At 51.5% G+C, this 13,927-nt stretch overlaps 7 protein-coding genes across 7 annotated transcripts; 3 read left to right on the top strand and 4 right to left on the bottom strand.

Moving 5' to 3' along the window:
- Positions 1–30: 30 nt before the first annotated feature.
- Positions 31–1,380, bottom strand: EDD37DRAFT_654253 (uncharacterized protein; the record flags this gene model as incomplete). Its single annotated transcript, XM_062818664.1, has 4 exons — positions 31–424; positions 510–954; positions 1,008–1,136; positions 1,194–1,380. The coding sequence occupies 4 exons, from the start codon at positions 1,378–1,380 to the stop codon at positions 31–33; spliced, it is 1,155 nt and encodes a 384-aa protein (XP_062666032.1).
- Positions 1,381–2,198: 818 nt separating this feature from the next.
- EDD37DRAFT_669534 (amino acid/polyamine transporter I) lies at positions 2,199–4,284 on the top strand (the record flags this gene model as incomplete). The annotated part of the gene is made up of 10 exons (XM_062819343.1): positions 2,199–2,322; positions 2,377–2,503; positions 2,563–2,629; positions 2,679–2,741; positions 2,810–3,039; positions 3,091–3,224; positions 3,279–3,298; positions 3,354–3,529; positions 3,594–4,090; positions 4,142–4,284. The coding sequence occupies 10 exons, from the start codon at positions 2,199–2,201 to the stop codon at positions 4,282–4,284; spliced, it is 1,581 nt and encodes a 526-aa protein (XP_062666031.1).
- A 552-nt stretch (positions 4,285–4,836) lies between these two features.
- On the bottom strand, positions 4,837–6,154 carry EDD37DRAFT_187429 (uncharacterized protein). Its single transcript, XM_062810039.1, has 3 exons — positions 5,349–6,154; positions 5,150–5,284; positions 4,837–5,094 (listed from the first exon to the last, which is right to left on the bottom strand). The coding sequence occupies exons 1-3, from the start codon at positions 5,877–5,879 to the stop codon at positions 4,858–4,860; spliced, it is 903 nt and encodes a 300-aa protein (XP_062666030.1). The 5' UTR covers positions 5,880–6,154; the 3' UTR covers positions 4,837–4,857.
- A 275-nt stretch (positions 6,155–6,429) lies between these two features.
- Positions 6,430–7,386, top strand: EDD37DRAFT_654250 (uncharacterized protein; the record flags this gene model as incomplete). The annotated part of the gene is made up of 2 exons (XM_062818663.1): positions 6,430–6,959; positions 7,023–7,386. The coding sequence occupies 2 exons, from the start codon at positions 6,430–6,432 to the stop codon at positions 7,384–7,386; spliced, it is 894 nt and encodes a 297-aa protein (XP_062666029.1).
- A 56-nt stretch (positions 7,387–7,442) lies between these two features.
- Positions 7,443–9,969, bottom strand: EDD37DRAFT_675036 (fungal-specific transcription factor domain-containing protein; the record flags this gene model as incomplete). The annotated part of the gene is made up of 3 exons (XM_062819530.1): positions 9,415–9,969; positions 8,384–9,360; positions 7,443–8,333 (listed from the first exon to the last, which is right to left on the bottom strand). Exons 1-3 carry the CDS (start codon positions 9,491–9,493, stop codon positions 7,443–7,445), a joined length of 1,947 nt encoding a protein of 648 aa, XP_062666028.1. The 5' UTR covers positions 9,494–9,969.
- Positions 9,969–11,211, top strand: EDD37DRAFT_187410 (zinc binding dehydrogenase). Its single transcript, XM_062810037.1, has one exon. The coding sequence runs from the start codon at positions 10,074–10,076 to the stop codon at positions 11,109–11,111; it is 1,038 nt and encodes a 345-aa protein (XP_062666027.1). The 5' UTR covers positions 9,969–10,073; the 3' UTR covers positions 11,112–11,211.
- Positions 11,211–13,520, bottom strand: EDD37DRAFT_187424 (mitochondrial processing peptidase). The gene is made up of 2 exons (XM_062810038.1): positions 12,971–13,520; positions 11,211–12,912 (listed from the first exon to the last, which is right to left on the bottom strand). Exons 1-2 carry the CDS (start codon positions 13,073–13,075, stop codon positions 11,311–11,313), a joined length of 1,707 nt encoding a protein of 568 aa, XP_062666026.1. The 5' UTR covers positions 13,076–13,520; the 3' UTR covers positions 11,211–11,310.
- Between the last annotated feature and the right edge of the window lie 407 nt (positions 13,521–13,927).

Here is a 13,927-nt window from a genome sequence, read left to right as displayed (position 1 = left end):
GCTATGCAAGCTCTTGAGCGCTTCCTCGACCTAAGATTCAGCAGGGTATTTAGCTGCCATCTCGTCAAGATATGCAAGCACAACCTTCCCCCAGACCGGTTTTCTCTTGTAGAAAGCAAACTTTTCAGGCAACTTGTGCAGCAGTCCGCCCAATCGAGTTGCGAAGCCAGGTATTTCTGCGATGTCGACCAGACGATAAAGATACGTCTTTGTCACGAAACAGATGGCTTTAGTCCGCGGCAAGCGTCGGAGAACCTGTCTCTCCACCCGCAGCTGAACCTGCTCAATGTCGATACTCTCGTCGGCCTCACCGACATCGTTCTCGTAGAGGTGAGCTCCTTCAGTCAGGAAAAGTTCCTCGTGGTCGTTTATTGCCCAATTGACCCGCACAACCATCTTTGACGGGTCTACACTTTTGAAGAACCTTCAAGCCGCGTCAGCCACACCCGAAATGATCATGGGGCAGGGAGATATACCTGTTCATGGATTTCTGCAACCTCTCCTGGTACGTAGGAACAGTCTGATGTATCTCAGTGAGAGTTTTGTCCATCTTGTCTCGCACGTGGAAGCCCGCGGGAAAAGCCGACAGGACAGCTTTCAAAACGTACTCTCCGGATGGGCCCTCGACAAGAATGTTCAGATCGTCCTCGACAAGTCTACCAGCAATGTATAAAGGGTGGTGTTTGACGTAAGGCGGGGAGACATTGAAGCTTTCTCCAGTGACCCGGTTGTTGATGACGCTCTTGTCTGCTGACAAGGTGAAGATTGTCGGAAAACGACGCGGTAGATAATTCACCAGGCACTCGAGCATCTCGACACAGCCATCGTAACCTCCTTCTCTACAGTCGATAGCGTCTGAACCGGCCTCTTCGAGGACCTTGGCTTTGAGATCCATTCTCTTCTTATAGTTCTTGTCGAATACTATCCAGTCGTTGAATGCTAACTTTTCAATTGCTGCCGATGTCGTCAGCACTACCTCTTTCCCTGTAGATTTTATGGCATATTACCCATTGTTATGCTGTAAACGCGATCACTTATGAAGTCCTTCTCGTACCACGATATCGGCTCTTCATCTTCGTACTGAAAGTTGGGCTTGTACGGGCCGACATTCGTAAAGTCGAGCTGCGTTACTGGATCTGAAGGCATGTTAGCGCGACTATGGAATTGTTGATTCGCGAGAAAGTGATCCTTACCGCTCCCTGAACTGCACGAGCCCGTTGATGTTGTCGGAGCGATGTCCTTGAGCAGGCTCTTTGTCTGAGAGGGTTTCGCATTGAGTCTTTGCAAATAAACGTAGAGCGCAACAAGCGTGATCAATGAAAATCCAATTCTCATCTGTAGCTCAACAGTTGATGCCGGCTTCAACGTCGCCGCCTCCATTGCGTTGCGTCTGTCTCTAGCAGAGGCGAGCAATGCGCATCCAGGAGGTTTCTGCTTTACCTTGAACCATGAGTCTTTTGCAGGAGCCTTGAAATAATGTTTCTAGAACGCCATTGCACCATCGCGACTGGGATAGAGTTATCCTACCACTACTATTCGCATGCTCCAGCGAATCTTCGGCCGTTGTCTCTCCACCATGAGCAGCGCAGGAAGATTCCACAATGCCTGATGCAGAATAGTCCGACCCTCCAGGTCGGCTTACCACTGTAGCCATTATGAGATCTGGGCCACTGCACGCCATCCGAATCAAGCAACTTTTGTTTCGAAATTCGGGTGATTGGGCGAGAGGGACGATCTGAGTGCTAAGTTCCCTGCTGTATCCAATCGCCAGTCAGCAATCCGGATCACAATGGTTCTGATCGGATCCACGCGCGCATCGTAGACGGCGGACGGCGCTGGCGTCGAGAATCGTATCTCTTATCGCTGCAGTAATGAAGACGGATTCTGTGCCGGTTTTGCGGGGTCAGGGTCATCTTGACTCGAGGCTAAAAATACCTTCCTAATGAGGCAACTCGAGTGGGTCTTCCATCAATTTCGGGTTGATATCGCAGAATACCCGTCACTTTGGTGAAAGCAGTTACCATACCGGCTCGAGACCACTCATGTGGTTGCGAGGTTGATATAATCACCTTCAAGGAAGCCCTTGCATCTCGAGCTTCTTTCTGCGTACCCTTCTAGGATTTCTCGTTATTTGCAAGTTTGGTCGTTCGCACCTTGAGTAGCTCCCGATCACGGAACGATCCCCCTTCGCATACACGATGCACGACAAGACCGCAGATGAGGTGCAGGTGCACACCCCTGTCGACAGCGAGCGTGGCACTCTCAAAGATGTCACCAATGATGCACTTCAACTTGCTTCTCTCGGTCATACCGAAGAACTCGGTATGAGGCGATATGGACTGTCAAGTCTGAAATGGATTGCTGACTGCGTAATAGAACGGAACTTCAGTTTGTTTGCCCTGATCGGCCTGGGTTTCGTCTGCTCCGGCAGCTGGTCCGGAGTGGCTCAATCTCTGGTAGCTGGTGTCAACTCCGGCGGCCCAGCAGTGCTTGTATATGGCGCGTATGTCTCAACAGAAAACATGTCATCCGACGATGAAGCACATTGCTAACATGGTGCAGAATTGTGATACCCGGAATGGTCTTGATGATTGTACTGTCGCTGGCTGAGATGGCATCGGCATATCCTGTATGATTCCTATACATGCACAAGTAGCCTCGAGCTGACCTCACTCCAGACTACTGCAGGTCCTTTGGAATGGACATTCAGATTGGCACCTCCAAAACATGCTGCATTCTTGGTACGTCAGACGCGCTTAGTGTTTCATCTTGAGATCTACCTGAATGAGTTTGAGCTGATCGGTTGCAGAGTTGGATGACCGGCTGGTCCAATATGCTTGCTTGGATCGTTGGCGCTTCTGCAAATGTCGCCGTCATGACATTCCAAGTCGTCTTCCTAGCCAACTTGTACAACCCGAGCTATGAGTCGAAACCCTGGCATATCTTCCTGATTATGGAAGCTTTGCTCATCCTGAACTGCTTGATGAACGTCTTTGCGACCAGGCTGCTGCCCTTGATAGACAGAATCGAGTTTTGGTGGTAAGTATCGGACCAGTCCTTGTGCATGACACCTCTCTGACCATGATTCAGGTTCCTCGGCTCGTTCTTCATCGTGTCCATCACTGCAGTAGCAGCAGCCAACCCCCACCAACCTGCTAAGTTCGTGTTTGGCACCTTCATCAACTACACAGGCTGGGATAATAGCTTCGTTGTTTTCATGAATGGTAAGTACTAAGTCTGTTCCATCGTCGCAACAACGTCTGCTAACGCTCTTGAAGGATTGGTCATCACCGCTGGTGTAAGCTAGCATCCGTTGACTCGAATGAATGGGAGTATTACTGACAATAACGTAGAACTTCTGCGCCCTGGACAGCATCAGTCATCTTTCGGAAGAAATGTCGAACCCCAGTCGAACAGTGCCAAAGGCCATGTTCCTGACAATCGGCATCGGAGCTATCACTGACTTGTTGGTGAGCATCTGTCTGATGTTCTCCGTGGGTCAGGATCTGGATGAATTCTTTAGCAGCGGGTAAGCAACCCCCATAGCCTTTTCCGGCATGCTGAGGGGATTTTGGTAGCTAACGGACGTGCAGAGCACCCTACCTGACAATAATGCTTACCTCAACCGGCTCCAAGGCTGCCGCGGCATGTATCTCGACGATTCAGCTTGTCAACAATTTCAACAGCACTACCTCGGTCATCCAAGTGGGTAGTCGAATCATCTGGTCATTCGCCCGTGATGGCGGCTTTATTTTCCCCAAATTCTTCGCGAAGGTCAACAAAAGCCTTGCCTGCCCCGTACCAGCCGTCATAATGTCGTGGGCCATCGCAGCCTTGGTGTCGGTGCTGTACCTCGCCTCGACCACGGCCTTCAACGCATTGATGTCGTGTCTTGTTCTTCTGGGCTACGTTGCTTACTCGATCCCGATCGTCTGCCTGATGTTACGTGGGCGCGTATATGACCGAGAAGGTGCCTTCAAGCTCGGCAAGTACGGTTGGGCCATCAACGGGGCAGCTGTGTTCTTCATGACGCTCTTGGGTATCTTCTTCTGCTTCCCGATCTACTTGCCTGTTACGAAGGACAACATGAGTAAGTTTGCCACATCCCCAGACTATTTCTGTTGCTGACTTAATTGCGAAGATTACGCTAGTGTTGTTTCTGTCGGTCTGTTGGTAATCGCGTGGCTGTTGTGGATTTTTGTAGGCAAGAAGTCCTTTACTGGTCCTTCTCTTAACGGCATCCATATCAATGCGGCGCCTGCAGAGACGAAGGAAAAGATCTGATTGTTACTTGGTGAGCTCTGTATCAGATGGATGAGGGTTGATAGTGGAATGGGGTGAGCTGGTTTCACTGGCGATCATTATCAGATACATTATGGAACACTTTAGTACAATGTAACAATTGAGCATTCACATGTCTGCCTCTGTTGAGAGAATGGTCGTCATTGCCGTTATGTAGGGGAGGGTTTGTCGCTGCGAATGAAGTGGTCGTGATGGCCCTTTCCGTTTATCAGGCGAGCCCGTTCCCAGAGAGAGAGAACAACTGCGTCTACAGAAAGCACCTCGAGGATGACAGATTTCTTTCCAGCAGGTCCAACTCAGTCCGGCCTAAACACTGTTGACAGCAGACCGGTAGTATCAACAAAAGCGACCTCTCGGTGTCAAGAGTAGTCAGTCTAAAGATACGGGCAGAAACGGTATCCAGGAACCACATTTGTCGAGCACGAGGAGGTATGGCAGTGGCATAGTGTCATTTTATTTCGGCACAGCCTCGTCGTGTAGCTTTCAAGATCTGCATTGCGGTCTATCCAAATGAGATCACCCCCTAGCTCTGGGTCACATCAATGATCAATCGAATCATGCGGTAACCCCAACTTGGAAGAAATCGAGACTGCCAGGGCCTGACACCCCACGTCCAAGCACTGCATCAAGGGGTTCACTATAATCAACCCAGCCCAGTCCTGATCCCGTGGCTTTGTATCCGTACACCTCAAGCACCTCGATCGGGTAGTCCTTGGCTACCTCCGGCGGGAGTTGCAGAAAGATATTCTCCTCTGACCGATGGTTTCCTTGAGTCATAAAAGCTCCAAAGACCTGAGGAGTGTGCTTGATCAGAATTGACCATGCATGAAAAGAGGACAAGACTCACTTTGCGGCGTTCAGACTGCGTCACATTGGCGCCTCCACCGTGGAAGATGGCACCATCGAAAATGAGAGCATCTCCGGGCTCAAGGCAGACTGGAACTGCTTTCTCTGGTGGAGGTTGGTTTTCTTTTTGATCAGCCTGCAAGGAATTAATGAGTGACTGTTCGCTCCTCGCAATGCTTGTGCGGTGAGGAGACACCTACCCATTTGTGACTACCAGGGACGACCACGGTTGCTCCGTTTTCAGCAGTGGTGCGAGTCCAGGCGCAAAGCATGTTGATCTGGGTTGGCTTTGTCGGATGGGTGATGTGATGAACTCCATCGTCACGGTGTAGTTGTTGCGCCTCCGCTCCGGGACCAATGTCGAACGACGTGCTGGCATTGCCGATCGGCTTGCAGACGAGTGTACGATAGCCATCGCCACATCTTGACTTCTTTGTCAGAGTCAACAGGCGGTTGCAGATTTCCTGGTAAAGCGGATTGAGGAAGAACTCTTTTGCATAGGTCTGCGATTTCCCCACAGAGCCACAGATCCTTTTTGTTGCCTCCGGGAAGAAGTTGCCCTTCCACACCTGGTCTGGTTGTTCATGCGGTTTCAGTTCTTCGGCAATCTTATCAATCGTCTCCTGGCTGATGACCTTTGTTATGACAAGGCCGCCATCTCGATCGAGAACGGAGAGGATCTGCTCGAGTGGTGTATCTGCCGGCAGTCTCTCTACACCCTGCTGGGCCATGTTGATATGGACAAGATGATGAGCCGCTAGGTCGGAAATCTGTCTGCAGGTCGACAATGCACTGGGGTTTCTGAGTTGAGATGAGTCAGGCAAATGAGTACACCTGGTGACGATACTTTATTACCACAGCGACCTTCAACCTGCAAGGACCTTCGATAGACGTCTCGCCCAGGCCAATCGTTGTTGGAATATGTAGGCTTATCACCATCCGTCCCTGTGCAGCCTAATGTGCCGTACTGGCATGATTAGCTTGAACCAAACTTTCCTATTCGGGAAAGTTTTTCAGGATCCACCCGCAATTGATAAGGAACGGAGTTGAGAGCTTGTGTCCAACTCTTCGACTAGCACAACTTACCCATTCTGGCAGCCGAGTGACAGGGTTTGTACACCGGCCAGGTGCATGTATCCTGAACATCCGAGGCGAACCATTGAATCTTGGTGACCACGCGTGGTGGACGTGAAGTGCTCATAATTTGAACAATATTCGCCTGGTTTTCTCCCCGAAATCTGCAGGGAATCATAGTCAAGAAACAAATCGCATGGTCGCAGTATGCCTTCCGCAAAGACTCCAGCGTTTACCACTCTTCCTCGTGAAAGCCCTGACGAGGCTATCCTCGAAGCCTTTGACCGCGATGGCGCCGTAATTATATCCGATCTCCTAAACGAGACGAGCATCAATGTCATACTCAAAGAGCTCAACTTAGACCCGACCGCCACGTCCGAACAATGTGTTACCGCACTGGCTTCAAAATCCCCTACGATCGTCAATGAGGTCCTCTTGTCCTCTCAGCTCAACCGCTTGCTGACTGCTCGGATGTCGAAGACAACAACTATCTGGCACGGAGAGGAGCTGCTCACGAACACATCCCGGCCATACCTGAGCGCCTCTGTTGTGTTCGAAGCTGCTCCAGGCAAGGCAGCCCAGCCCTTGCACCGTCATGACGATATATACTTCGTCGACCACCCCTTGGATATACCCGTGGAGATCTGGGCGCTCATTGCCCTCGATGATAGCGGAGTTGGCGAGGGTGGCAGCATGATAGACGGAATCTTGGAGAGCCATAAGTGGGGTGAAGAATGGTAAGTATCCGCCACTGCCCAATTCCCTGTTCTGGAGACGAGTGAGGCTTATGCACACCATAGGGATCCCGCAGGACATAGCCTAGCGTCCTCCGGCATGAAACGTGGGGACTGCTTTCTCCTTCATGGCTCAATGATTCATCGAGGCGGAGAGAACTCCTCCACAAGTCTCCGCCGTACCTTGGGCGTTTCCTGGGCCCAGGGCCATATGAGGCAGGAAGAGAACCAATTTTTGAACGTTTCCAAGGAGGTTGCCATGAAACTGGATGAAAAGACGCAGCGGCTTATCGGATATAGGATGAACGCGCCCTTCGGAGGGTGGTATGAACTTCGAGATCCTATTACATACCTTCAGCCGGAGGATAAGGTCGATAAAACAATGAGGGACTTTTTGGAGAAAGAGATCGATGAGCAGAACGTCGTTTGAGGCAAAAGCTTGTGCTGATGAACAATTTATCGAGGATCAGGGAGGCTCGAAAGGCCTCAGACCCAACACCATTTCCAATCCATCTCTTCGCTCAGTTCATTCCAGTCGACGCCAATCCTCTCCTCCCATGTCTTGGACTCCCTGCGCTTGGTCCAAAGAAGTTTGAGGGCTTCTTCGGCATTTTGATAAAGCGGATCCCTGACATGGCTACTCATGCCTCGTATCCTTTTGATGGCCTTCTTTGCCATGGCAGCGTCATTTTCATTGATTGCGAGAGCGGCCATCATGGTTGGCCACAGAGCAATGCCTTCGATGTAGGATGATGGCGTAAGGGATTCCAGATTGATAAAAGTTTGCCGCACGTGATACTGCACAGTCTCATGGCAATAGTCCAGTTTCCGAATCTTCCGGTAGTAGAAAACAAGGGCGGCATGCCTGAAAGCTTCGGCTAGATGTTTCTCGTCCGGCTGCGACCCGCTTCTGGGGCGCCACCGCAGCAGAAGGTCCTCTAGCTTGACCGATTCGATGGACCAGGTGCTGTGCCATTCAGCATCGTTTTGCATGTTGGAGGTTGCTTCGGTCTCCTCCCGAGATTGGGCGAGCATGACCATGCGCCCGAGCGAGTATACCACCACGACTGGACATCCTACCAACTTTTGGAAATGTTCGTCGTCCGGATCCTCTTTCAGACCCGAGATGCGTCCCAGGGCTACTTGCCGTAAATCGTCCTGCCGAAGTCGTCGGTAGATATTCCAATACTGTTCCGCTACCAACAAGTCGAAGCGGGTAGACGTTGCTGCGAAAGTCTCAATAGCCACCACGCATTTGGCTAGTCTCACCCAACTGTTTGAATCTTTCAGGTCGCTTTCAAGTTTGCCTCTCAGCTGGATGAACAGTGTGGCTCCTTTGAGCCAGTGATCCCAGCCGGAGGTGCCTGAATGTAATACCTGCCGGATTTAGTGCTCGCCAATATGTAGCGCAACCAATTTCGACGTACCTCAAACGTCTGCATGAGCATGCATGCTGCAAGAGTGGCGTCGTCCCTGAGTAGGTCTGGCTTGGCCAAATTCTCTCTTAGTAGTGTCAGAACTTTTTGTTTGTGTCGCAAGGCCTTCAGTCCGTTGTATTCATCTCCCGGAGGGTTGAGCAAGTGATCAAGAGCTCTTCCACGTTGAAGGGACAGCTGGTGTGACGACAACGCCATTATGGCCTGCATCAGTATTTCCGACTCCGTAGAAGCCGGGATGACTATGCAAAGGAATGGGTTGTCCGGTGTGTTCCAAAGCGGCATCAGTCGCGGAACTACCTTTTCAATATCTGCACAAGTCAACGTCATTACGCACATGTCTTGTCTGGGGGGCACCATACAATACTGCAGGTAGAACCTTCTTTCGGACGTTCTTTCCCCCGACCAAGCACCAGCGGCTGGAAGTTCGCAAGGGATGTTTGGTAAGATGTCTGCTTGAAAGCTGAGTTGTGGTGACTGTTGATTTGTGGAGGATACGGACGGTGTTTCGAGCATGACTGTTGTACTGAATCCGTCCGCATCCCGAAGGCGTGAGTCTGTGAAGCCCACATGGCGTCGACTTGGAGAGTCGTCTCCCATAGGGCTAGTGCACGGTTCCCAGGTGATGGTTGGGTCTCCCTGGTCCTCATCCCATCTGTGCTCTGTGCTAAAAGCATACAACAAAGAGGCACCTTCGACAGTGCCTAATTCCAGATCCATTCCCGTGGCTTCTGGCCTTCGTGCGTCTAGCTGATCAGATTGCAAGACTGATCCTTGGGGCTGGTTCTCGACCTGTCGCCTCGCCGCGTCTGCCGTGGACACAGGAACCGCGTGGTCAACTTCCAGCACGGCTGATGAAATCGACCTCAAGCCCGGCGGTCGGCTCTTGGTAGCTCTTGTTGCTCCCCTGTCTCGTCGAAAGCGCACTTTGTACTTGCGCTGTGACTTGGAGACGTGACCAGCATGTTCTGTATCGGGGATCAGCAATCGAACCTCGTATCGACTTCGACCCGGCCACGTACCATGATTCGTGGGAACCGCGTACTTAGACCCTTGAGGTCCAGCTTCTTCCGAGGTGACATTCCTCCAATTCAACCGCATTGGTTCTTTAAGTTAAATATGGTGCCAATGACGGCGGCTACATTGTGCGAGACTGGCTTGTCTGCAAGGTGATACCATGCGGAAGGTAGACACCGATAAGGGTGTTGCCGTTTCTGGCCGGCGACGGGTGTCGTGAAATGGTGTGTGCTTCCCCATAAACCATTACGGTGGAGGAGTAGCTCAACGCTGGCAAGTCTCGGAGATAAAATCTCCTGCATGATTGTGGTGGAGACTGACACTCGTCTCCATCTTCAGCGCTAACCCGACTTCGTATTCCAGCTTCATTGATTTGAGCAGATATAAAACCCTCAGGAACGGCGCACAGAACGTCTGATTCAATCTTCCCAATCCATCTGGCTTTTGCAACATTCATCTTCGCTGGAGCCGTTGCTTAGCAGGTGCAGAATGACGGACATTACGGGCTTTGCGGACGCTATGGACACCACCGAAATGGATATAAATTTGAGGAGCCGCGAGCAGCATACCGGGTTGTCTTTCGCCCTGCACACTGCCTGACGGACTTGACTTTTCACCATCATCCAACGACATCTGCAAGTTCGCACTATCACCCTTCAACACTATGGCGCCCACCAATCACGCAGCATGGCTCAAAGCCAAACAAGACCCCATCATGGTAGTTGAAGAAGCACCCTACACAAGCCCTGCAGAGGGTGAGCTTGTCATCCGAACCAAGGCTGTGGCCATCAACCCCGCCGATTGGCATATCCAGGATAAAGGTATGCTGGTCACGAAGTTCCCAGCCATTCTAGGCTGCGACGTCGCCGGGGAAGTCGTTGAAGTCCACCCCAGCTTAGCCAATCGCTTTGCGGTCGGTGACCGTGTCTTCGGCTCAGCAAACCCCCTGTTCAACAAGGACGGAGTGTATTGCTACTCCGGCTTCCAGGAATATATGATCCCCAAGCCACCTCAGATCGCCAAGATACCGGAGCACACAACCTATAAGGACGCAGTGGTGTTGCCATTGGGTGTCAACACCGCCGCAAGCTGTATATTCTCCAAGGAAATACTCAACCTGAGTATGCCTCTTCACAGTGACGGCGGCAAGGGAAAGACACTCTTGGTCTGGGGTGCAAGTAGCAGCGTGGGCGCGTGCGGCGTGCAGATGGCGGCATTAGCTGGATATGATGTGGTAGCCGTTGCTAGTAGCAAGAATCACGACATGGTCAAGGGCTTGGGCGCTAAGACGTGCTTTGATCAGAACAATACCACCATTGTTGATGATCTCGTTGAACACTTGAAGGGAAAAGACGTTGTTGGTGCGTACGCGGCCATTTCAACGCCTCTAACGATACCATTGTGCTGCGAGGTTCTGGACAAGTGCGGTGGGAACAAGGTGGTAGCATCGGTGATGCCTGGCGCAGAGGCCTTTTCCAGCAGAGGCGTGAGCGTCCAAGCCAACTTCGTTGCCATGCATTCGTTCGTAGCAGAAGGGAAAATGACGGCTATCTGGGAGTGGCTAGAGAAGGCCCTCCGAGAAGGAAGAATGAAGTGCATGCCGCCGCATGAGGTCGTCGGGCACGGCTTGGGAGACGTGCAGAAGGCGGTCGACCTGATGGGCAAGGGCGTCAGCGGAAAGAAATTGGTCGTCGTGTTGTGAGCAGCTCTATATGGGTGTCCTTGACAGGTGATGATGATCGCGGTAGGACAGGGAGCAAAAGTCGAGAAAGAATAGTTTCTTGCATAATTATGGTTGAGTGGTTCTTTCTCTCATTAGAGCTGACATATCTTCGACATGTATAGAAGGCTGCTGCTGTTTTAGTACAAAATGGTATATATACCAAAGTTCGAGTCGAATTTTACATCCTTCCCAGTTTCCATCTTGCTATTCGTGACTGGACATCCTCCCAAGGAATTTGTTTGATCTTCCTACCACTCGGGTCTTCTCCTTCTTGGATAACAACGGTTGGGGCACCAGTTCCGTGGCCTTTATTGTCGACCTTTCCGGTGAAGATTTCCCTAGCAACTCGTCTGAGGTCGGCCACGGTCAAGGCGTCAATCTTTTCGCACATTTCCTTGACTCCGACCTTGCGGCCATGGACTTGAACCTGTCTGCCGAGATCCTCAAGCTCTACCAACCGGGACTCCAAGTTCATCAGCAGGCTGAAGCGTAGTTGATTTTTGGCTCGATTGACCTCGGCGACTTGAAGACTGGGAAAACCAGATTCCAACGTCAGGGCTTGCAACTCCCGGCACATAACATCCACCATATGCCCGACGCGACCGGGCTCACAAGCTGCCGCAATACCGAACAAGCCACTATCCGTGTAGCTGTGGTTGAACGCCACACAGCTCTCCACCCAGCCATGCTGATTGAGAACGTTGGTATACAATCGCGAATACATGCCTTTCCCCGGCCCACCGGCAGAGAAAGAGCCTCCTCCTCCTAACAAGGTCTGTAGCGTAGCCTGCGCATAGATGTCGTCCGACGATATCGGGAGAGCTTCGAATGCGATATGGACATGCGATAAAGGAATAGAGAGATTGTTTTGAGGTACAGGTAGAGGAGGAAGCGCCAGGTAGCCTCCGGTGTAGTGGGCCGGCTGAGTGAGGACAGAAGTGGGAGCTTGTTGTATTAATGAAGGTTCGAGAGGGGAGACGGTCGCTTGGTGAGGGGCGGACGTAGAGAAGCTGCTGAATCCTGGTATCTTGGAAAGCAACTTGCTTGCTGAGGATGATGGCTGAGAGGTCTGATACTGAGTGTTTGACGAGGGCTCAGGGGTACTTGCTTGCGAGTCGACCTGTGACGACGAGCTCGACTCCGTCCTGGGCATGTCTCCGAACCACTTCTCAGTCAACCGCACAGCCGCGTCGTGTTCAATTCCAGCGAAAGCGACAACCGTCCGCTCTGGCCTGTAGAATGTGCTCCGGTATTTCATGACCAGATCTCTGTTGATATATGACAGCCTTTCCCGCGGACACAGAAGGGGATTCCCTAATGTGTTGTCTTTGTATGCAGCCATGTGCATCAGCTCTGGGATGATCAAGTCCGGCTTGGACCATATTTCTTGTATCTCGTATTCCGCCGTCTCCAATTGTTGAGCGACCTCTTCCTCTGTGACTAAGGGATTTCGAATTGTATCCGCAAGTAGGGCGATCGTATCGGGAACGCCGGAATTAAAAGTTGCAGACTGATACATCAAAGCTTCTCTTGACGATGCGCATTGTATGTTGCCCCCTAGAGACTCCAGAGACTCCAGCATCTGATCAGATGTTCTGGATTTTGTTGACTTGAATGCGAGCCGATCGACTATGTGACTGACACCACGAAGCGACGCATCCTCGTATCTTGATCCTGCATCAATATAGACTCCCACACCTGCGAACGGACCGGGTAACGATTCGGTAGCGACTCGGATTCCATTCGGCAACTCTGAAATATGATCTAATTCGACAGGGTCCTAGTGATTCGAGGTGTGAGATATAGTCACGCGGGCTGGTTCAGAAGTGTCGACTCACTTTTTGCAACGGATCTCTGACAGTGGCATATTTTCTGCCCGCAGGTCTCGCAGTCTTTGCCAATAATCTAGCATTGCGCAAGGCTCTAACGGCCGGAGTGCGCATGCTGGTCGAGGTGAGAAGGTGTAGTTGATTGCAGTGTCGGTGATGTGTGCGAGGATGCTGGATCACGAAAGACGATCGTATTCAAAATCCAGGTGGACTCTTGCGGATCGGGGTTGGATTAGTGCTAGGCAGACGACGGCCGCCAGAAAGAAAGCAGGCAAATTCAAACGATGCAACCGCCGAGGTGTCAAAGAAAGCAAACAAAGTCGCCGTCTGAAGATGAAATGGAGCCCGCAAATCGCAGGCAGATAGCGAAAGTTCTTGGGAGCTGAAGGTTAAGCCTCATTTGGATGGCCGTTGCGTCCGATGATGTCGTTGCCGCCTATCTCCCTCATCAAGCCTCTGATGCCATCGGAGAGGTTCATGAAAGCGAAGTACCAAGGGTAAGTAGAAACCGACTTGATAACTTTTGCTATAGGTGCTGGTCAGCAGCTAGAGTCTATAGCCTCCCCATTTCTATCTCACCCCTGGTCCTTTTGACCTCAATTTATATCATTTCTGGATGTATCGATTGAGTCAGACCTAATTACAGGCGTCCTCGGCTACCTGCAGCCCCTAAAGCAGCCTGACGACCATCCCCCGGGTAAATTCAGCATTGCTTAGGTACTCGTACTCGATTGCGGACACAGTCTGCTCCTGCGCCGCAGACGACTACACCAACGACACGATCCCTTGTCGTCTGGTTGGCCATTGTGTCTCGAGTCTCTTTTGCACACAACGAGCAGCAAGCGAATGATCTGAACAACAAGCAAGAAAGGCAGATTCGAACTTTCCTGGTGCAGCCGCGTGACGCCTTATACCGCCTGCGCCTGCCATACCCACGATCCCTGCCACGTACTCCAAAAACCACCT

This window comes from Exophiala viscosa (assembly GCF_022695815.1).
Source record: "Exophiala viscosa unplaced genomic scaffold EDD37scaffold_14, whole genome shotgun sequence".
Lineage (NCBI taxonomy): Eukaryota > Fungi > Ascomycota > Eurotiomycetes > Chaetothyriales > Herpotrichiellaceae > Exophiala > Exophiala viscosa.
The sequence above is the reverse complement of the archived record's forward strand: the minus strand, read 5'-3'. Positions and strand labels throughout refer to the sequence as shown.